Here is a 22951-nt window from a genome sequence, read left to right on the forward strand (position 1 = left end):
GTCTGCATATTTAGCTGACTTTGCCCTGATGTATATGAGAGCTCTAAAGTAGACAGATACAGTAAGTAAGCACTTGGATAGATGTGTAGATAGGCTTTGCTTACTTTTTCATGACCTCATGCTAAGCTGTAAACCTAGCCGTGCTCTACAAATTTCTCACTTATACAAGTGATCTAAATGGAAAAGCACATCAGGAAAAAACATTTTGTGCTTGGTGCCAAAGACTTCCGTTGCTGCGATAGCCCAACTTGTGACAACGGTATAGCCACCATTTTAAATAAAACTATAATCTAAAAATCAAGACAACACACACTGACCTGTCACCAAGAAAACACTATTAGGGTGCGTTCACATGATGTAAAATGGAGCGCAAGCTGGCACGTATATGTGTGTTAGCATTTTGCGCGCTCAAAAAGATCCCATTGATTTCAATGGGAGTTACGAGCGTATACGCTGCGTTATTTTGTGCCCGTAATTTTGTGGGCGCAAAATTATGGGCGCAAAATAACGCAGCGTATACGCTCGTAACTCCCATTGAAATCAATGGGATCTTTTTGAGCGCGCAAAATGCTGACACACGTATACGTGCCAGCTTGAGCTCCATTTTACATCGTGTGAACGCACCCTTAAAGTTCTTGGCATTAGAACGAGAAAATCAGACTTCGTGAAGACCGAAATTAGCTATATTCTTAAGAAGTTAAAAATTCCATCTAAAATCTGTAATCCTGATTCTTAAAGCAATACCGCAAAGTGGTTTTATATAAAGTTCTGAAAACATTCTCCTTCCAGTGTTTCTTTAAAGAGGATTTACACTTACATATAAAATTGGCCCTGTGCTAGTAAATCAGACGTCAGGGCAAAGTTCGGTTACTATGTTTGATTTCCCTACAAAACATAGCATTTTACATTTTTTTCATTATGGCCCCCTTAACTGTCAAAGATAACTGACCATTAAGGGGGCGGCGCGGAGAAGACATCTAAAGGTAAGAGAATAGCCTTTCTTAAGGCTATTCCTACGTCTTAGTGAGAAAAAAATGAGTTTACATGATAGGATCCCTTTAATGCTGTGACACAAAACTGCAAAGTATTGTTATTTTGTACATTTTGCTTCATTGACATTAAATTTCCCTTTCTCTTATTTATAGGTTTATACAGTATACTATATCTCCCCTCCATATTGTAAAACAGCAAATTACCCAGTAGAGCAAATGTGATCTGCTACTGCGAAAAGCTTGCCATCCTTCCAGGATCCGCTTTATCCTTATGTCACATGTACACACTACAATCAAAGGTATATTGTTACGGGTGATGTAATCTTAGATGTTAATGTGATATTTCTGAAAACACATTAGGATTCGAGGGTCACAGTATAGGAAGGTTTTGTCTTTGCTGTGGGTGTTGGAGGTGTGGAAAGAAAGCACTTGGGTGTTGAGTGGAGGAGATGTCTACCTTTCATTATAAAGATTAAGGCTGAGATTTTCAGGGGGAGTAGCTACACCAAGAGCTTTGAAGATAAAAGAATGGCCTTATAAGTGATAAAGTATTTATCCAGGATCCTCTAAGGAGCTTTAAAGAGAGAAAGACCAGGGAAATACTTTAAATGATGAAGATGTTAAGATCAGACATTGGATAAATGAGAAGCAGGATGTGAAATTAAGTAAAGAACATAAAACTACTTGAGCTATTCCTTTCTTCTTTTACATATTGTCCCATTTCTCAATATATGGTCATTTTAAGAAGATACATTGCACTTACATCTTCATTCTATTGATTTGGAATCCCTCTATGGGAATACTGTGACCCTATAAAGCATTGTAAACTAAGTATGTCTGACTTGGTGATATATTTTCTCTGTTAAAAGGATCTGCTTAAAACTCTCTGATCAGTAAGAAAACAATCCCCGCCAGCAAATGTAAATGTAGCTAATAAAATAAAGAGGTAAAGGACTCGTACTAGGACTTGGAGTTATTAGTGCTCCTCCGGGTTTGCAGATTGGGCCAAGTTATGTAATATTACCGATTCTGCTAAAGGCATCTTAGTCTTAGTCATTTATGCTAAATGAGGTCCACGCTGAATCTAATATTTAGATTACTTTATACTCTAAGGCGTGTAGTATCCTCTGAAATGAAATTCTTCTTTTGGGTTTCCAAATCTGGTTCTACATATCCGAGCTTTGACCCACTTCTCACAAATTCTAAAATAATATTTAATGCCCAAGTTCAATGATAAAATAATATGTATAAGGGTATGTTCACACAGTGGAAAATGAAGAGGAATTCTTCTTCATTTTCCGCCGTCAGCATCTTCGCCGCAGTGTAGCCGCGACAAGATGCCTATGCAGTGCATCAGCATTCCATCACAGCATCCTGCTTCTGATTAGGCCTGGATGAATGGGCTTAATCGGGAAGGAGCCTCGAGCGGTTGGAATCTGCGGCAAGATTGAGTAGGACACTTCTTTTTTATGCATCCTGCTGCGATCTCTGCCTCCCACTGAAAACAATGGAAGGTGGATTCCGGGAGGACTCTGCTCTGGATTCGGGGGTGAAATCCGCAGCAAATTCCTCCGTGTGAATACAGCCTGAGATATAACACCATTGCAATAATTATAGTGTGTCATGCATGATGTCATTTTCTCAGACTCTTATGGAAATATAGTCAAATAAATTGCTAAATTTACTGTAGCAAGAGCTTCAACGTGTATTACAGAACAATGGCAATTTTCACACAATCACTGCCAAAGAAAAATGTACATGATGGCACACTTAATGACCCAACACCCACATTTTATTATGGATTGTTACTGGGTTCATTCTTTAGGTAATGAAGGAGTTATTTTGGGAAAATAACTAGAGATGAGCGAGTAGTATTCGATTGAATACTTCCCCTGCATAGTTACTGGTGTAATCGGTCGCATACCACATGGTAAACGCAGTAAAAATGTGATGCCCCTCCCACCTTCCCTGGCACTTTTTTACACCAATAACTATGCAGGGGAGGTACTCAATCAAATACTACTTGCTCATCTTTAAAAATAACCCCATTTTCAGGTTGAAACGAGCCCAGTGATCAGTTCGGTTACAGCAACACCCAGAACCAGTCGCTGCAACAAGACCATTGTTACCAGCTATCCCCTCGGACTGAAACAAATCCATATGCCCTTTGCCCTTACAGTTATCTGATACACCTTGTAATTTGTAGGTTTGCTATAAAAAATAACGCACTATGTAATTTTTCATCATTAGCCATGGTAATTTTATGATCATATGATTATTGTGTCATGTTAATGTAAAGTAAATAAGTTAAAAGAAAGAAAAATCTCTTACACCTTATAATATTTGGATTAAAAGAGATTACTACCATAACCAGATAAACAAAAAAATACTAATTTGTAGGTCAAACGCCAGTGTACGATACACAAGAGTTACAGAGTTTTCCAAACAATGGAATGTTAAGGAGGAACCGACTATTAGAAAGGAGTTTGTACACAGATTAGACGCTCTAGGATTTGGATTAACATACCACATTGATTCTGTCACCACTTGTTTTTTTCCTTTACAGCAAGAACTGAACAAATTATTATTATTATTATTATTATTAATAATAATAATAATAATAATAATAGACACAGAAATGCCTGAACCCTATTCTTTTTTCTTGCCTATGAGAATAGTTAAGGTCTGGCTAGAATATAATAATGCCATGTGCTGTACTACCAAGACTCCTAGAAGGCCCAATATAAATCATTATAAGGTAATAAGAGAAGGTTTTCAGACTAATGTCCTCTCAGTGCTGGTTCTAGGGCTCTGTCAGAAACTACAGTAGTGGAGGAGTCAGAGACCGCCAAGCAGCAGATGAAAAACAACATAAAAGATTGACACTATGGTCAAATCTTTCACCCTTCCAGGACCAGAAGGTATAGAGTTGAAGGCTAGTGCAGGTAGTCTAAGAATTTATGATACCATAAAAAGGGGCAAATGCAAGTTCGGGGCATAAGGAGAGTACCAGGTACTTTCTCCCAATCCTCATCACATATCAAACTGGTATTGGTGAGATATACAGAGGGTTTACAAAGCAAAGCAAGAGTTGGGTTTTGCTATCTATACGAGGATCAGTGGCGTAACTAGGAATGGCGGGGCCCCGTGGTGAACTTTTGACATGGCCCCCTCCCAACCGACACCGAAGACCTCGACCGACCCCCTCCTCTGCACTCATTTATGTCCTTTAGTAAGCCCTGCACACGGTATTATGTCCATTAGTGGCCCCTACACACAGAATTATGTCCCTTAGTGGCCCCTGCACACAGTATTATCCCCCACAGTGGCCCCTACAAACAGTATTATCCCCCATAATGGCCCCTGCACACAGTATTATGTCCCATAGTGGCCCCTGCACACAGTATTATGTCCCATAGTGGCCCCTGCACACAGTATTATGTCCCATAGTGGCCCCTGCACACAGTATTATCCCCCATAGTGGCCCCTGCACACCGTATTATGCCCCATATTGGCCCCTGTGCACAGTATTATCCCCCATAGTGGCCCCTGCACACAGTATTATGCCCCATAGTGGCCCCTGCGCACAGTATTATCCCCCATAATGTCCCCTGCACACAGTATTATGCCCCATAGTGGCCCCTGTACACAGTATTATGTCCCTTAGTGGCCCCTGCACACAGTATTATGCCCCATAGTGGCCCCTGCACACAGTATTATGCCCATAGTGGCCCCTGTACACAGTATTATGTCCCTTAGTGGCCCCTGCACACAGTATTATCCCCCATAGTGACCCCTGCACACAGTATTATCCCCCATAGTGGCCACTGCACACAGTATTATAGCCCATAGTGGACACCCATAAACAATTATTATACTCTGGGGTCTTTTCAGACCCCAGAGTATAATAATCGAAGACCCGAGGGAATAAAAACATAAAAAATTACTGTTTCTTACCTGTCCCCGGCTCCTATGCTGTCTTCTCCGCTGCTGTCCTTGTTCTATGACGTCGGACGTCACATGACCCGTGAAGCAGGCCGGGTTCATGTGACGTCACAGACGTCAGACAATAAGGAAGGAGGCCTGGCAGGATCATGGAGAGGTAAGTAACAGTGTTTGTTACGTTCCCTTACCTCTCCCGGTCCGCTGATCATTATACTCGGGGGTCTGCAAAGTCCCCCGAGTATAATGATAGCAGCGGTAGCAGCTGTCACCGGACCCCTAATGTCCCGGGCCCTGTGGCAGCTGCCTCCGCTGCTATGGCGGTAGTTACGCCACTGACTAGGATGTATAAAGAGATGGAACCAATGCCAAAAATAATATCCACACACCTCCATTCAGGATTAGTGAGGACTAGTGTTGAGCAAGTAGTATTCGATCGAATACCTCGCCGGCATAGGAATATTCGATGCGTTTAACCCCTTGGTGTTTGGTCGATTACACCCATTCCTATGCCAGCGAGGTATTCAATCGAATACTACTCGCTCAACACCAGTGGGGACCTGTCCCACAGTAACCTGATAACCTGCCATTATTACATCTTGCTACTTTCTGAAAAACACTGCAAAAAGTAATCACCTTGTCTAACCAGAAGATACATCCAAACTCATGGCTGGGCTACCATAGTGCACTGTGTGTAGTCATCCCAGACTGTAAAATGGAGAATAAGTTTTAAATTATTTGCTGGCCTTTAAATCAATGAACAAATGAGATTCCGACTACTTGAAAGAACTATTGAGGCCTCAAATCTGCAGCCATGAATAAACTGTCCATCACCGACATCTACATTGAAATATTTGTAGTCAGCACTTTCTGCCATAAAGCCTCTGCTCTCCTTGGACACAGTGAAGACTCAGAATACACCTGTTTTACTTGGCACTTGAGAGCCAATAAGACACTTGTTGTCTACAGAGGACACAACATTACTGACCTGTCTACACTGACACTAACAATGTAGCACAGATCATTTCCTTTGCAGTGCCTTCTTCTTCTCTTTGATAATGTTTTGGACCTTTAGAAGAAAGGAGGATCTTGTAGGTTCATAAAGCAAGAAAGGAAAGTGGTTCCAAACAGTCCTGGAGAACCCTTTCGATTAACCCAAATAAATCATAGCAATCCAATTCTTCTATGTACTTGAATGTGTACCTATTTTAGCTGGACAGTAGAGGGCACTTTAAATCATATTTCAAGCTTAGAAAATCAATATTAAATAAACAAGAACGTGAATGTATTTATGCTGACACTGACAAAAATAAATCCAGCACAATGCTGTGATACGATTATTGTGAAAGGTTTCCGAAGTCTCTAGTAATACAAAAAAACCTGCATTTCCTACATTTTTTCTCATAGGAATATTCTTAATACTTGAATAGAAAAATGAAAACTATGACTTAGGATGGTCAGCATGACACAGTTTTGCTTGACATTTATGAGGTTGCGCCTCTAGTGCTCTTCTGAGACTGGTAAATAGATTTCCTTCTCTTTTGATCTCCATGAGTCCACAAGTCACTGCCAAATCTGAGGTTCGCTGAATGCTTCTGTCTTCCAATACAAGATCTGCTGTGGCTTTATGACAACCGAGTTCTAGGATCAAAGCGACAAAAGTGAAGTGACAGCAATATCCTCAATAACCAAAGAGGATGTTGGAATCACTTCAATAGAAATATGTCTATGATTTAAGTGTACCCTACATATTCTCATTCATCTTCCATCAAGGTTTATGGCCACAGTCTGAGTATGATTAAAACTTACTGTCTTGCTGACGTACGTAGAGCTGGTGTTCATACATTGCAGCCCCTCACTGTTGCAGCATCCTCCACATCTGTATAGGGACACACAGGGAGGTTTAAAGAAGGTGTTTGTTGAGGCCCCAAATTCTTTTCCAACGTCTACACATACTTCTCGTGGCATACACTGGGTTTTCCTCCATTCAGTTTCAATACCTAACAAAGAAAAGTATTTGTGGATTACTTGTAGTGTTAATAACATAATAATAAATTGTCATTTATCTCAGTAAACTGTCCTTTAAGATGCCAGGTAGGTTCCAAAGAAGTACTAAAAAGCATTTTTGGTCCAAGACTATACAGTATGTTCTTTCAATTGTCTATTGCAAACTATACTCCGTAGCTAAACCTGTGGCTCTACAGCTGCTACAAAACTAAAACTTTCAGCATGGTGTTACAGCCCCATTGTTCAGTATTACTGATTGATAACCATGCTATACTATTGGATAAAGTGGGTCTGGCCCTATATATATATATATATATATATACATATATATATATATATATATATATATATATATATATATATATATATATATATGTTCTCATGTCTTCAGAAACATTTATAAAAAATTAAAACTAGATACCTATCTTATATCTAATGCACACCATTCATTTCTACTGTTTTGTTATTGCAGTTCAACCCTTTGCTTTACAAACCTGTGACACATGTTTTCAGTTCTACCCTATACAGATGTGTCTACCCTTTTCATAGCTAACATTTTGTTAAGGTCTCAAGTTTCTCACAAAACCAGTTTGATATAACAAGGCATTAAAAATCTCTTGAAAGGATGCAATTCTCAACACAACCACTGGGTGTCTGCCCATAGAAACATACAGCATATTACGTTTTGATACAATGTTACATGACAGTGTTGTCTTGAAAAGCTTGACACATATATATCCATACATCCAGACAAGAGGAAAGGTAAGGAAGGATACATGTACTGTATTTATACACTAGTCATTGTCTTTAAGATGACAACCTCTAAAGGGCATTTTTTTTTTCAAATATAATCTTAGGTAGTTATCTTAAAAAGGTTACACTGTATATCTATTGACATCCATATATTAATCCAAACTTTAAAGCAGCATTGCCGTCTGGGTAACTTATCAGTGACAGTAAAGACCTTCTACCTTCTTTGCCGTGTATCCTTTTTCCTAATATTGCTCCAACATGCTGAATTATTCGTAAATTCTACTATTTAATAATAGTAAGGAATGCTGTCACATCTCCTCTGGAGTCAGTGGAACGCACATACATTCATGAGCCTTCCACTGTCCGCTGTGTGCATGGCTGGGCGGAGGCAAGCAGACCCAAGTTCATGGTGGTTCCCAAAGCCTCTATATTCCATGGAGACCAGACAACATACTGAAGAGAATATAAATCCTAAAACACAGGCAAGAAGGAAAAATATCTCAGCATGCAAAGTTTTCTAATTTGTACGTTTTATTCAATGGTTCCAGACGGTAATGCAGCTTTAAAGATTTGACTCATGGACCAATACAAATACATTAATATTATTTCTATAATACATTTTGCTATGATGATTAAAATTATTTTTGTGGTTAGATATTTGGATCTCGATTGGATATATTGTAATTCTATTGTAATTATATTTATATCAGATACTGCCAGGTACAATGGGTAAATTCCAGAATACACTTACTTTTCCAGATTTCAGCATTGTAATTGGAATGTGCAGCTGCAAATTTAAGGTTGTCAGCTCTTCTATTATCAAAGTTGGACTGTCCTCCTTGTCTTAATTGACACTTGAACATTTTCCAGGACTCGGGGTAGAGCAGTGTCATTAGTTCATCCACACTGGATACAGCTCGCAGTTGCTCCTCCAGCTCTTTGCCTGGGTGATCCTTTAAAGAAATGCAAAAATGAGTCATTCTAGGTCACTATATTTTATAAAGCCCTCTCGACTCCTCTCATATACATTAGGTTTCAGCAGTGGCGTAACTAAAGTTTTGTGGGCCTTGGTGCTATCTTTTGTCCGGAGCCCCCTTCCTCATCTACAGCAAATTCTTGATAGTGATGGTTAGGGGTGCTAAGGAGTTTAATCAACCTTAGTGTGGTTACAGTAATCTGTGGGTCTCCTTGGCTTATGGACCAGATGGAAGCTGCAATCTCAATACTGATGTCAGTGCTTATGGGCCCCCTAAGCTTCCAGGGCCCTGGAGCGGCTGCACCCTCTGCACCCCATCAAGTTATGCGCCTGGGTTTCAGTGATAGGGTAGACACCTCTGTTGGTTAATCTAATGGATGAACAAAGGATCAGGTATGAAAAAATATTCAACATGCCCATTCATTTCTTCCCATGACATCATCTTTCAGGGAAGAGTTGGGAGCCACCCAAGGACATTGGCTAGTCCTGACAAAACCATTGGTTGACTATTTTCTTATATGTATATAGGCCTTAACAGTGGCTCCTGCTCTGGTAAATTTGGCCCAGAAGGTAATAATAGTAGTAGAGGCAGGAATGTGCGCCAGGATTGGTCCTTAGTCACGCCAACTGATTACAGGGGCTTCCAGATCCTAGAACTGCTGGAATCAGCTGACCTCCAAGGAGGTATTTTTCTCAGTAACTGGGTTCCTGGACTTAGCTGACTGTACTAAGGCTAAGGCCACACGTTGCAGAAACGCAACATTTTTTGTTACAGATTTTGCTGCATTTTTGAGCCAAAGTCAAGAGTGGATCTAACAGAAGGGAAATGTTTAAGTGCTTCTTTTATATTTTCCATTCTATTTTAAGCCACTTGGACTTTGGTTAAAATAAAGTGGCTTGTAAAGAAATAGAAAATATAAAGGAAGCACTTAGATGTTTCATTTCTAGTAAACTCACTCTTGACTTTCACTCATAAAAATGCAGCAAAATCTGCATAAAAAAATTCTGCATTTCTGCAATGTGGGGCCTAGCAAACAAAGTTATAATAATGTTTAATGAATACAACAATATAATACAACTTTATATATTGCAATACATTATAAACTCTATTTATAAAAAGCGAACACACAAAAATGGAAAACACATAGCTTCACATAAATCATGCCATATGTCTCTATTTGGAACCAGTCTTGTGAAAATGAATGTTTCATATAAACATTAAAATAGAGAATCGGGATTTATTTATGTATTTATTAAATTTTCTAAACTTCTCAAGAAAATTGTTCATGCCACACTAGTATCACTGCCCTCTACCCTCCTCATACTTTTTGTGGCTACTCTACTGATATTAACACATAACATAAAGTAGAACAGTCTCTTTTTATACTTTATTTGCGTCAAGGAATGAGGGGGGGGGGGAGTAATGCTGAACTCACAAACACAACATATAGCTATTGTGGGTAAGTTAGCTCGGTAGAAGCAGTGGTGCGGACCCAAACAGTCAAGACAGGGACACAAAATATGTAGCTAGCTGGTTTATTCAGAAAAAAAAACAGGAAAACAAATAAACCTTGACTTCAGGCAAAAACAAAATAAATACCTGCTCGTCTGAGCCACCAGCTAACAGAACAGATAACCTAACTATATGTATGGCTTATTTCCAGCCACACGAACAAAACAGAAGCAATATTTTCTCACCGGACTCGGTTACAGGACAGAACCACACACCTCCTTCCACCACATGGAACTGACTGCAATGCAGGATCTGCAGCATTTTCTGGCCTAGTGATGAGCCAAGGATCTACACCTGTACTGAGGCCTACTCCAGATCTGCCCTGGACCACACATATGTCAGAAACCTGGGACTGATATATCTGGGCTCCAGCACTCTGCCTGTCACCTTCTTACACTATATATAGCTTTCTATAATTTGATCCAGTATTTTGCAAATGTTTTCTCACTAACAAGACTTATTCCCTATCCACAGAATAAGTGACAGATTGCTGGGGAGTCCAACAGCTAAAATCCCCAGTGATCATGAGAAGTGCCCCATATAACTAAAGAGGTGGTGACCACTGCTCCATTCACTTCTATGGGAGTGACAAAGATCGCCATTCTGGAAGTAACAGAGAAGTGAATATAGTGGAAGCTATACAGGTACACCAATTTTCCATTCACATGATCCCCATTTTTGTGATTATCGGGGGTCCTAGCAGCTGGATTCGCTACGATCAGACACTTATGGCATATCAAATGGATATAAGTGTAGGAAACAATTTAATAAAAAAGCATGGCCAACCTAAATAATACTCAAGGCAAGGATGACCGAGATATCCCACAATAAGCTGGAGCTTGCTCTTGACGTTTGTGCTACCAACATGTGTCTTCATGTGGTTGCCTCATCTCTGAGCTATACAGTTATTTGGAGAGTTTACTCTGGAGGGGATTGAAATGTCTCTATGAAATCTAAGTTTAGTCACGTCTCTGCCCACAAGAGGTTGGATCTCTGATCCAAGACTGAGGAATTGGTTTCACAAGTTTACCACATATGCTAGAATTAATTCTCTTAGCAATTCCTTATATAATGGGTATATTTTCAGACTACGCCAAAATGTCTTTAACATAAGGATTTGCTAAAAAAGTTTTATAATATGCTAAAATGCAGTAAAATAACATGTAGCATGATTGCTTGTAGATTCCAGATGTAATGTCTCAACAAATGGAGCTGAATGCTTAACACTAGGGCTTTGATTTAGAGAAATGACTCTGCTTGGAGAACGTAAAAAAAAAAAAGACATCCTGATGTTGATACCATTTGTTTCAATAGCTGCAGTCTCACTTTTCTTCTCCGTGACCTCTCAACAAGTACTGTAAGGTTAAAATGCTTAGTTTCCTGGAAAAAATCCACATGAGCTGGATGGATGTTGAAACTGTGTAATAGCGCCTGTCATGTTCAGTGATGCCACCGCTACACAACTGGCAAGCTGTGAAATGTTCAATCGCTGCTCCTTGAAATATTACAAAATTTCTCTCAGTGCCTTGCATATTTAATACTAACATGAAATCATCGGGAATTATAAACATGTCTCCGTGCCGCTATTTACATGTGCTCGACTTGTTGACTACAAGCTGTTCCCTCCACATGTAATCTAAATATTTTCCTGTGTAATTAAAAAGTATTTTAATCATGACAAGCAATCCAAACATGCTGACTGACTCCGACATTACACTTATCCATACCCTGTAGGGTGAATGTCACCTTCAGCCTTGTTTGACCCTTGTAGTGCAAAGGTCAAGTGGTGTACGAAAAACCCAAATTACTGCTAATCTTATGGGATCAAACGTGATGCCACAGACTGATTCCTTACTCTTTGGTCAGGAATTTAAGGATTATCCTTTTCTTATTCATAATGAATGAGATTGTCTTAAATCTTCCTAAGAACATCTCATGGTATTGGGTGTATGGTTTTATATATATATATATATATATATATATATATATATATATATATAAACATATTTTGAACCCTTTCTATAAAATTATGCTCTTTTTTAATATTTTTTCCCTGTTTCTGTATTGTGAGCTGAAAGTATACACCACTTGTCACTGATATGCAGGCGGACAGTATTTTTTTCATGCAGGTTAAGGGGATATTGTCACTCCTTAGGGAGAGACCACCATATAGCTGTGTGGAGCCTTATCAAGCCATTTTCGCTCCACTGTGAGGGAACATGGGAAGAATATGCAAATCTCAGCCGAGGACAGCTGTTTTAATCTGATTGGATCTCTTCAGCCTGGCGCAGAGAAGACTAACTTGGCAGAGGTGAGAGGCTTTGGACCAGGTCATTGCAGCAAAGTCCTCTGGGAAGGTCGGGCATGATGTTAAAGGGAGCACCCCCTAGTGGGGCATGACTGAGGCACTGTCTCTCTATATTAACATCATGCGAGACAGATTTGCATATTCTTCCCATGATCTCTCACAGTGGAGCGAAAATGGCTTGATACGTCTCCACAAACCTATATGGTGTAACAATATCCCCTTAACCTGGTCTGAAGCCTTTCTTGTCTGTGCCGAGCTGAAGAGATCCAATCAGATCGAAAGAGCTGTCCTCGGCTGAGAGACTGACTTGGTAAAATTCCACTTCATTGCAGCAAAGGCCTCTGGGAAGGACAGGCATGATGTTAAAGGTAGCGCCCCCTAGTGGGCTGCATGAATGAGGCACTGTCTTACTATATTAACATCATGGGAGACAGATTTGCTTATTTTTTATGTAGGGAAGCTAAGGGAGTTGGGGGGGGGTTCAATTCAAACATTTCTCAGCCACTATAAATTGCAAAACAGTGCTTTTGGTGTTCTTCATTCATATGGCACCAAGATTGTAATTCTAGTGGTACTATGTATTGAAATATCCCCAGTAAAACACTGTCAGGATTGGCATATTTATATGCAGCTATCCCCAATCCAGTCTGGTTATTACTCTGGAAATAATACATATAGAATTAAGATGAGACAAAATCTGCCACAGGATTTCACAGAAAGGTGCCAAAAATTGTTAATAAAGTAAAGATGTAGCATTGTTTAACTTGACTTTCTGTAGCATGATATTTTATCACTGAGGACAACAAAAGCCTTCAAAAGCCATTGAGATGGTGAGATGGTGTCAAGTTAAACTTAAAGGGGTTGTCCCATCTCAAGGATCCTATCTATACTGCTACTATGTGGATTTAAGACTTTTCCTAAATGCATAGCTTTATCAAAACTGCTTTGTTTGGCTGCTATCTTAATTTATTTACTTCATTGTGTACATTCTGTTTCCATGACCATGGGCCAGGTGCTGAGCTTATCTCCTCAGTCCACAAGTGAAGTAGCTCCCTGCTCTCAGAATAAGGAGGGGGGGGGGAGCTGAGCCTGTATTTCTGAGCTGTTTCTGTCTCTGCCACAGACAAATAACGGAGCTCCTGCTCTCAGATAGGGGAGGAGGGAGGTGAGTGCTCCAGTATTTCTGAGCTATTTATCTTCGGCTCTTCCACTTATCAGTCAGTTTAATTGAATTTGGCTGATAAGGGCTGAGATAGGGAGTCCGTTACTGCTATATGTAAATACAGAACTAAAACCAGTTTATTGCAATCAAATCCAGGTCTGCTACATTAGCTTACTACCTGCAAACATACTGCTAGGAAGAGAGCTAAGCAGAGCAAATGAAACCCTGCCCACCAATGTACCGAGAAAACCAGAAAGTGAAGAGAGCACACAACATGCAGGTTGCTGAACAAGCCAGTTGGTAATACCCCTTTAACTACATCTATATATTGGATACTCCATTACCAGAGGTTCCTGGCATAGACTTACTCTACGTTACCTATTCAGTTCACATGATCAACTGAACTGAGTGTGCATGAGTATGGAAGGTCCAGAAGATTAGCTGTAGGCTTGACAAGCCAAGTGGCATAAAACACATAGCGCCATAAAAAGCCATGACAAATAAAACAGGGCATACAAAATACATAGAAAAATGCCTCATGGTCATAGTGTAGAACCAAAAAGCATACACATGAGCAGAGACATGGAAGCTGCAAGTGCACTGGGGGTGGGCCTGACCAGAGAGAGCTACCTAAAGAGAGCTAACAATTCTTTGACTCTCCTCTGAAATCACAGCTCAATGATGTCCCTGTAGCCATGAATGACATTTTTAGCCTCTGTCTGCATCACAGTTGTCTGTAGCTAAATCTACCACTGTAGGTCCCACCCCTAATGAACTTTCTAACTGATCTGCATAAAAGTATAAAAATGGATAAAAAGATTGTTAGCTCTGCATTGCCAATGTTTTGGGGTCATAAAGGTATGTTTCTGCTCAAATTAATCATCCTTAGGCTGGGGCCCCATGGGACGAAAACACTGCGATTTGCCCGCAGTGGAAATGCTAATGGAAAAATTGCAGCCTTTTACAGTAATGGCAAAGTGAATAGGTTTCTAGTGAATCTCATGCCCAATTTGCGGTAAAAACTGCGGTACGGACAGGCCACACATTTTTGGAAATTGCAGCATGTCCATTATACCTACGGAAACGCTGGCGGTTTCCCCATAGGTATAATAGTAACAGAAGGTCCACGGAGGAAAACTCTGCGAACTTTCTGTTTAAACCGCTGTGGGAAGAACCATGATACGTTGCCGCAGCTTTTTTTTTTTTTCTGTAGGCCGTCCCGTGGGGGCCTTACCCTAACACTGCACTATTACTGGTTTGGGAGGTATCTTGGACCTGACAGATTTCCTTTACGTCATGAATGGACCCAATCTGTGATGGTAACAGTAGTATTTAGTGCCATTGTTAATTGTTGCGATACTTTTTTCATGTATATACACCACCATGTACAAATATTATTTTTGACTGTGATGTTCTTCCTATTTGTCATAGGTTTTTATTGTGTATAGAGTTCAGCTATTCACCTTTGTGTACAGGGTAATGAAGGTAGAGAAATGTTAGCTCACAGCCTTCAATGCTTTCATTTCCTAATGAGCACTTAGTATTCATTACTTGAGGTAGATCTGACCACTGACACTTTACTAAGTGGGATTTAATGTGTATCAGATTAGTTTACGCTTTGTAATGTGGCATGGAATGCAAACCATGTGTGTTCCAGAACTGCTGACTTTGTGGCTCGCATATATAAATAATGAAAGTAACAGTTATTGTTATGCAAAATCAAGGAGGCGTTTTCTAAAAATAAAACCTTGTACAGCAACTTGGAAAACAAACCAAAAATGTTGTCCTAAAATAATTCCTAACAGAGGCACAATAGGGGAAAACTGGCGAAAAACAAATTTCGGGGCAAACTCAGCACTACACAGAAAATAAATGTTAAAACAAAAGCAGCGATAAATTCTCCTTCATGACATGTTTATACTGAAGACAACAAATAAACCGAGGTTACTAATCGCACATTACGAACAAAATGACTAATTGTCGAAAAATGTGACATTACAGCGCAGTGTAACATGGAAAATCACATTAATAGTGCAACTCCGCACACAGTTTACACTGGAATTACTGGCGTGTAAAATAGTCACTAAAATAGAACAACGGCTTTCCAAAAACTTTAGATTCTGATTCCAAAGAGATTCTCTCCAAGAGTTACAGTGGATCATCACTATTCTTTTTACAGAGCGGGTTCAGTGATTCAATGTCCTTTAGTGGGAAAATGACGCCAGAACTGATACCGTCATTCTCTGTGTCACCAATTCTGGCGCCGGGCGAGTCACTTGTGACATAAGATGTCTCCTTATACTGGGCAGAAAAAAAAGATTCATTGTGACGTTTTATGTTGAGCGATTTCAGACTATGGAAGCAGTGCAAAAAGAGGAAAAAAATGTCATCACTTGTGTCCAACTTAGACATCAAAATACATTGTAGACACAAGTGATATATGAGAACCCAGCCTTAAAGAGGCTCTCAGGGACCGCTAAATGTTATGCTCACAGTTCGGGAGGGGAAGAAATGCGAGGCGAGGATACTTACCGGCATCATCCCCTTTGTTTCTGGGCTGGGTCACCAGTCACTACCGCGGCTCTGTCTGTATACAGAGTGGCTGCATCGGTGACGTCATGTCGATGAGACCACTGCAGCCAAACCTACCATTTGAGAGTGACGGCAGAAGTCCTGTCAATGTGATGTCACTGCTGCAGCCATTCTGTACACATACCGAGAAGTTGCCCAGGGTAGGAATAGTGAGGAGGATGCAGGTAAGTAATCCTGTATTTTTATTTTCTAGCCTTCCACAACTGTGTGCACTCAGTTCAGTATTCTTTGACAAGCCCTGTAGACTGAGGCCCCATGTTGTGGAAAAGCAGCTTTTTTGTTGCAGATTGTGCTGCGATTTTTTGAGCCAAAGCCATGAGCACATTGATCAGAAGGGAGAAGTATAAGAACTTTCTAAATATTTTCCATTCCTTTTGTAGTCACTCTTGTCTTTGGCTCCAAAAACTGCAGTAAAATCTGCAACAAAAAAAAGCTTTGTTTTCGCAACGTGGGTCCTCAGCCTTAAGGATACTTTCACATCTACGGAGGAGTCTTTGGTTGAAACTCCTTAGCAGTATCTGCCAAAAATCGATGGAGGAAAAAGTTCTGCATGGAGGACTTTTTCCTTCACTGGTTTCAGTATTATAATAATGGACATCTGATGGTCCCTATAATAGCCACTGGGGCATGTGTTACAGCTGTTTTAGCAGTCCACCTCTTCGAGGACCCAAACAATGGAGAGTTGATGCTAGTGTGAACTTAGCTTAAATCCACTGCTCAGTGTCTTCCTCTGCTGGAGAATGTACTTTACATGACCTACCAAGAAGAGTTGGCAAAGTGAACTGACATTTCTGGATCAAGAGTAGAGATTACAATATTCTCTCTCAGTCAGCCATAAGTTATGGAAATAGCTGCAAATACAGTTTTACTTTGCATGAAAGGTACAGTAAGAATGCAATTTATAAAATATATTAAGATTTGCTTAGCAGCCATTATTCATTTATAGTCATTTATAGTCATTTATATACACTATGCTCTGGAATCTATACACTAAGTGAATGCTACACCACTGTACAGTGAATGTACTCACATCAGTCCCTGTCCCCAAGGAGACTTCCAATCAAATTTCCATATCTTACAGACATACTTTACAGCAAATTAACCTAAGCAGATTTATGGAATAATAGAGAAAACCAGAATACCCTGAAAAAATAGAAACAGGATAACATGACCTCTCCAAGCAGATGTGACTCTGGTTAGATTCAAACCCATGGCCCCTAATGTACAAGACAGAAGTGCTAATCACCAAGCCCCAACCCCATCGAAAGGAACATCCTGGAAAACACATAGGGTTAATTGAAATTGGATCTGTCCGTATAGTGTATCGCATATATATGGCACGTTTGATCGTATTTTTCATTTTCTGTCTGAAACCTGGATATTATCCATCAACTAGTGGTTAACATTTGTATGTAAGTTATTTTTTATCTGCTTTCCACATTAAATAGTGCAGTCCTTTCATAGCTTTAAGTGGGTTGTTAACCCTAAGAAAGTCCAGTGCGATTTATTTAATCTGTCATTAAATCAGGGCTGACGGTTCGGATTTGGGACCAATTTTGGGTGGAGTCAGAGTTGAAGTCAGAAAAAATAGATTCAATTTTAAAATAACATGATTAATTATTTTTAATTAGATTATACAATTATTAATGTTGTATTATTAATTAAATGTATTGCTTGAATAGCTTGAATCACTAGATTTTTAAAGAATTAGAGGATCATTACTATCAGCCATTTATGAAGGAGTTGGAGTCAGAGCAGAAGTCAGGCTATGGAAAATAAGGGAGGTGGGGTCTGTGAATTGTCCTAGTGTCTCCCCATCCCTGTACCCAATAATCAAAGTCACTACAGAGAATTACAATATTAGATATAATTTTTAAAAAACCTTAAAGGGATTGTCCACTTTAAGACAAATAATGAGAAACAAATATTATTGTTTGAACAATAAAAAGTTATACAATTTTACAATATACTTTCTATATAATTTCTTAACAGTTTTCTATATCTCTGCTTGCTAACACTCATTCAGTTTATTTCCAGTGAATAAAAATCTGTCCATAGTCCATAGTCATGTGATATACAGTCCATAGTCATGTGATATACAGTCCATGGTCATGTGATATACAGTTCATAGTCATGTGATATACAGTCCATAGTCATGTGATATACAGACCATAGTTATGTGATATACAGTCCATAGTCATGTGATATACAGTCCATGGTTATGTGATATACAGTCCATGTTCATGCGATATACAGTTCATAGTTATGTGATATACAGACCATAGTTATGTGATATACAGTCCATGGTCATGTTATGTACAGTCCATAGTTATGTGATGTATAGTCCATAGTCATGTGATATACAGTCCATGGTTATGTGATATACAGCCCATGGTCATGTGATATACAGTCCATGGTTATGTGATATACAGTCCATGGTCATGTGATATACAGACCATAGTTATGTGATATACAGTCCATAGTCATGTGATATACAGACCATAGTTATGTGATATACAGTCCATGGTCATGTTATGTACAGTCCATAGTTATGTGATATACAGTTCATAGTCATGTGATATACAGTCCATGGTTATGTAATATACAGCCCATGGTTATGTGATATACAGCCCATGGTCATGTGATGGACACACAGATGCAGCTTGTTACAGTCACAGCACAGTAATCAGACATCTGCATGGTAATGGTGTGCACCTGTGTGTCTATCACATGACCAGGGACTGATTTTCATTCTGGAACTGGACAACCTCTTTAAGCAGAAACCTGAATAGAGAAAATAAAGTAGGAAAATATCTGAAATGAATCATGTGATAGTACGTATTTTGTTAAAGGGGTTTTTCAAACCATGGTGAGTTTTTGATCCTATCCTTAGGATCAGTCATCAATATCAGACTGGTGATTTCGACTACCTCTAGCATCAGAACTATACAATGTTTGGAGCTGGAAGTGGAAGGTCCCATATACAGTATAATGCCGTATAATGCTGTAGCATCACTCCCATACAAAGGAGACACATTGCTGACAAACAATTGTTTTTATGCCTACACATTTCAGAAACAATAGTTTTCTCATTTGACTCCAGGGCAACTCTAGTTAGTGATCAGAAATGAAGATTCTAAGACCATAGGTTCCTTTAAGAGTTATCCAAAAGAAGACAACTATTGTAAAATTCAACATTACTTATCCCAAATTCTCCATCTTCTAACCTCTACACACTATATCCACATACTTATTTAACATATTACATGGCTGATGATCAATGCTGAGAAGTATTCGAGAAACATAGAAACTTTAGCAAAGAGCAACGATATCTAATAAAGATTTAACAAGGTCGCTGAGAGTTCTGAGAATATAGGAATTTGTATTTGGTCACATCTACCTTACTTTTATGACTTGAAATGAGGCTGGTATGTCATGCATCCTTTGTGTTCATTTACTGTACTTACAAGCAAATTGCTATGGAGTTCAGCAAAGAACCACATCCTCCCACAGGAAATTCTTACAGGACTTTTTTTTTCATACAAAAAGTGAATTTTTCATCCAAGTACATATTGGTTTAGTCACACAAGCTATAACCACATTTGTTTCAGTGATCAGAAAAGAAATCATTTTGTATCTAGGATCCTGCATGGTTCTGTACATAGATCTTTGGCCTTTCAAAGATAAATGCAACTTTAGTAATATGAATTGAATATGAATTCTAAACATTTTGTTCTCCTTTTTCTCGGGAGTGATATTATAATGATAACCTGCTAGATAGTGTGACCGTTCAGAATGAAATCCATCTGCTCATCTGACATAGCTTACATTATTATGAATCAGTTGAAATAACTTTATGTCTGATTCATAAAATATCAAAGTTTTGTCATTGTTGTCTTATGAATAATAAAGTATTATATGTCTATCAGCTCACAGACTGGTAAAGTAAGTTTGAAGACCAACCAATCTAGGAGTTTGAGACGAGGCTCAATACAACTAATGATATAAGGAGATGATAAATCCACACTCATGTCGCCATATTTAGAATGGATCCACCTTTACTATTAGATCTAATAAATCATCTTCTAAAAGTTTTCTAGAGCATCTACTTCCTCCACTACTACTCTATTGTCTAGGGTATTAAAAGGAAATTTGCCCCATTGCTCTAAAACTGAACAATAAGGTCCTTCAGATGCCTGTTTATTGTAAAGTATTCTACATATTCCTTGGCCTTGACAAGCTTGTCTTCTGAACCAGTTTACCTATCCGCTGCTTATTCTGAACTTCTGTTACTGCCTTACCTAAATGCAGCCTGCTTACTGCTGTGAACTCACTCCACCTGCCCTAACCTCTGCCCACTTAAAGGCAGTCTGTCATCAGAGCAATCCACATAGAACTAAAACCACAGAGAGATAGCCAAGGTTGATGTGAATTAAGATAAGATAATCCTATTTTATGAATTAAATACTTTTTTCTCCTTCCCATATGGTGCCTTAGTTGTTGCTACAGAGAGGAAGCTTTATCTGGAGATTTCACTACACATGGCCCTATGAGGCATACGCCAATTGCCCCATTGCTCATACTGTAGAGCTTGAGGTTCCCCTTTAATGGTGCTCATTTATGTTGTGATGTGTGTCACAATTACTTGAAGACCTCACTGGTCATCTTGAAACTTATAGTTTACAATCATTCTATCACTGTATGGTCACTTTAACTGGAAGAAGTTATTTGGTCCTCCCTCCTTCTCCATATTAGCTATCCTACCCACTACAGTCAAAGAGCTGAGTTATGGATAGTGTATTTCTGAGAACAGAGCAGCAGCATGGAGTTCAGAAGCATGACCTTATTGTACCTTAGGCCAGTTTCACAATGCCAAGTTTAGACTGGAAAACTTGGTCCATGAATAGGCCAGGTTTACTGGCACATAACCGGGTGAGCTGAACTGAACTCGGCATGTGAACTTTGTTCATCTCAGCTGTGTTTCAGCCGGTAAATCTGGCCGATACATGAATTGAGTCTCCGGGCCCAAACTTGGCCCTGTGACTTTCTGACTTTCTGCTATATCATTACAGTATTGCATTCCGTTCCCTGTCCTTACAAAAATTGTATTCAACAAAGTTTTAAAATCTGTTTATTTTTTTATACCAGGTGGAAAGTCCATCACAACGAAAGTAGAACATTTATTTCAGGCAATTAAAGTCATATACACACAGGAACATTTCGGTAAACACTGCCCATAGTCGTAGCACTATAACTAAAAGCAGTATTGATCCGAAACACATTTGTACATTGTTTTAATTGCCTCAAATAAATGCTCTGCTTTTATTGGATCAAACCTGTGCTGGACTTTCCTCGTGGTATTGGTGTTTCGGCACTGCCTTGTACCCAGCTGATCCTGTTTGGTCATTGATGCATCTTACAGAATAACAATTGAAATCAAGGAAAAACCGGAGAAAGCATTAGGGATCCTGGTTAAGTAATATTTAATGATTGGTAATTACCGTAATTCATCTTTAGCAAAAACAAGATTTAAAATCAATTTATTAGCAATTTTTAACCACACTTCTAGTAAATTGTGCACTGTTCATGGGCGGGTTAACTCTGGAGTGCTGCCTTTCTTGGTTCTAGCAGCATAATACAGACGTCTGCTTTCTATTGAGAGCAGCACATCATAATATCCAAATTATTTAGGGTATTTCTATAATATAATATTTGTAACTGTTCTTTGGTATAGAGCACAATTCCTATGCTTACACACTCTTTCAATTGTGTTGTTTTGCTGCATTTTATGATGCATTTTTTAAGCCGATACAAGGAATAGATAGCAAAGGCAGATGAAGGATAAGGAAAGCTTCTATTGTGTTTGTATCTTCTTTTTATCCACTTATGGTTCTTTCATATGTTGTTATGGCGGTGAGATGCCTTCTCTGAGCACCCAAACAAACAAAACCGAGTGACAGCGCACTACCATCAAGCTTCAGAAATGGTTATGTTAATGATCAACAGACCTGTTCCATAGTAATGTGACCCCTTTATATCACTGTACATTAACCTATACATATCAGACCACAGTCCAGCTTGGTTCCCCTGCGCCTGTAACCAGTAATATTGTGGTTATCCTAGCATACCAATCAATAGATGGCACAGCACTTCACTTTCCGAAGACTTCCTATGTGTGTCCCAATGGAAGCAGACACATAAACAGGCTACACCTCTGATCATTGTTTAGGATTTTCGTCACCCTGAATAAATGCCAAGAACTTGCACACAAGTTACAAGAAACAAATAGCCTTCTCCTCAGCCAAGTAAGCACTTTCACTGATCACACATCAAGCACCACTTCCTACCACTCGCTGACATATCCTCACTCCAGGACACAGATGCCGCTGCTGCCTTCTATAACAACACCATTACCTCAGCCCTTGATTCTGTGGCCCCCTACACATACACCAGAGCTCGACCGATCAATAGACAACCCTGGCACACTGACCTGACTAAAAAACTGAGACGTGCCTCGCGGGTTGCAGAACGCCTCTGGAAGAAAAGCCACTCCCAGGAGGATTTCCTCAGGTACAAAGAAGCAGTTCTCTCATTTAAGAACGCACTCACCTGTGCAAAGCAGGTCTACTTCACCACACTCATATCTGCACTCTCTCGCAACCCCAAACAGCTCTTCTCCACCTTCAACTCCCTTCTCCGTCCTCCC

The 22951-nt window shown here is 39.4% G+C and overlaps 1 protein-coding gene across 1 annotated transcript in view; it reads right to left on the bottom strand.

The window, feature by feature from the left end:
* The window catches only part of VEGFC (vascular endothelial growth factor C), a 97801-nt gene that overhangs the window by 17463 nt on the left and 57387 nt on the right, over window positions 1-22951 (bottom strand). The window contains exons 2-3 of the mRNA XM_075258465.1: window positions 8446-8647; window positions 6744-6934 (exon numbers count right to left, since the gene is read on the bottom strand). Of these exons, the coding sequence (XP_075114566.1) occupies window positions 6744-6934; window positions 8446-8647 (393 nt within the window). The remainder of the gene's footprint in view (window positions 1-6743; window positions 6935-8445; window positions 8648-22951) is intronic.

Source organism: Leptodactylus fuscus, chromosome 1 (assembly GCF_031893055.1).
Source record: "Leptodactylus fuscus isolate aLepFus1 chromosome 1, aLepFus1.hap2, whole genome shotgun sequence".
Taxonomy (NCBI): domain Eukaryota; kingdom Metazoa; phylum Chordata; class Amphibia; order Anura; family Leptodactylidae; genus Leptodactylus; species Leptodactylus fuscus.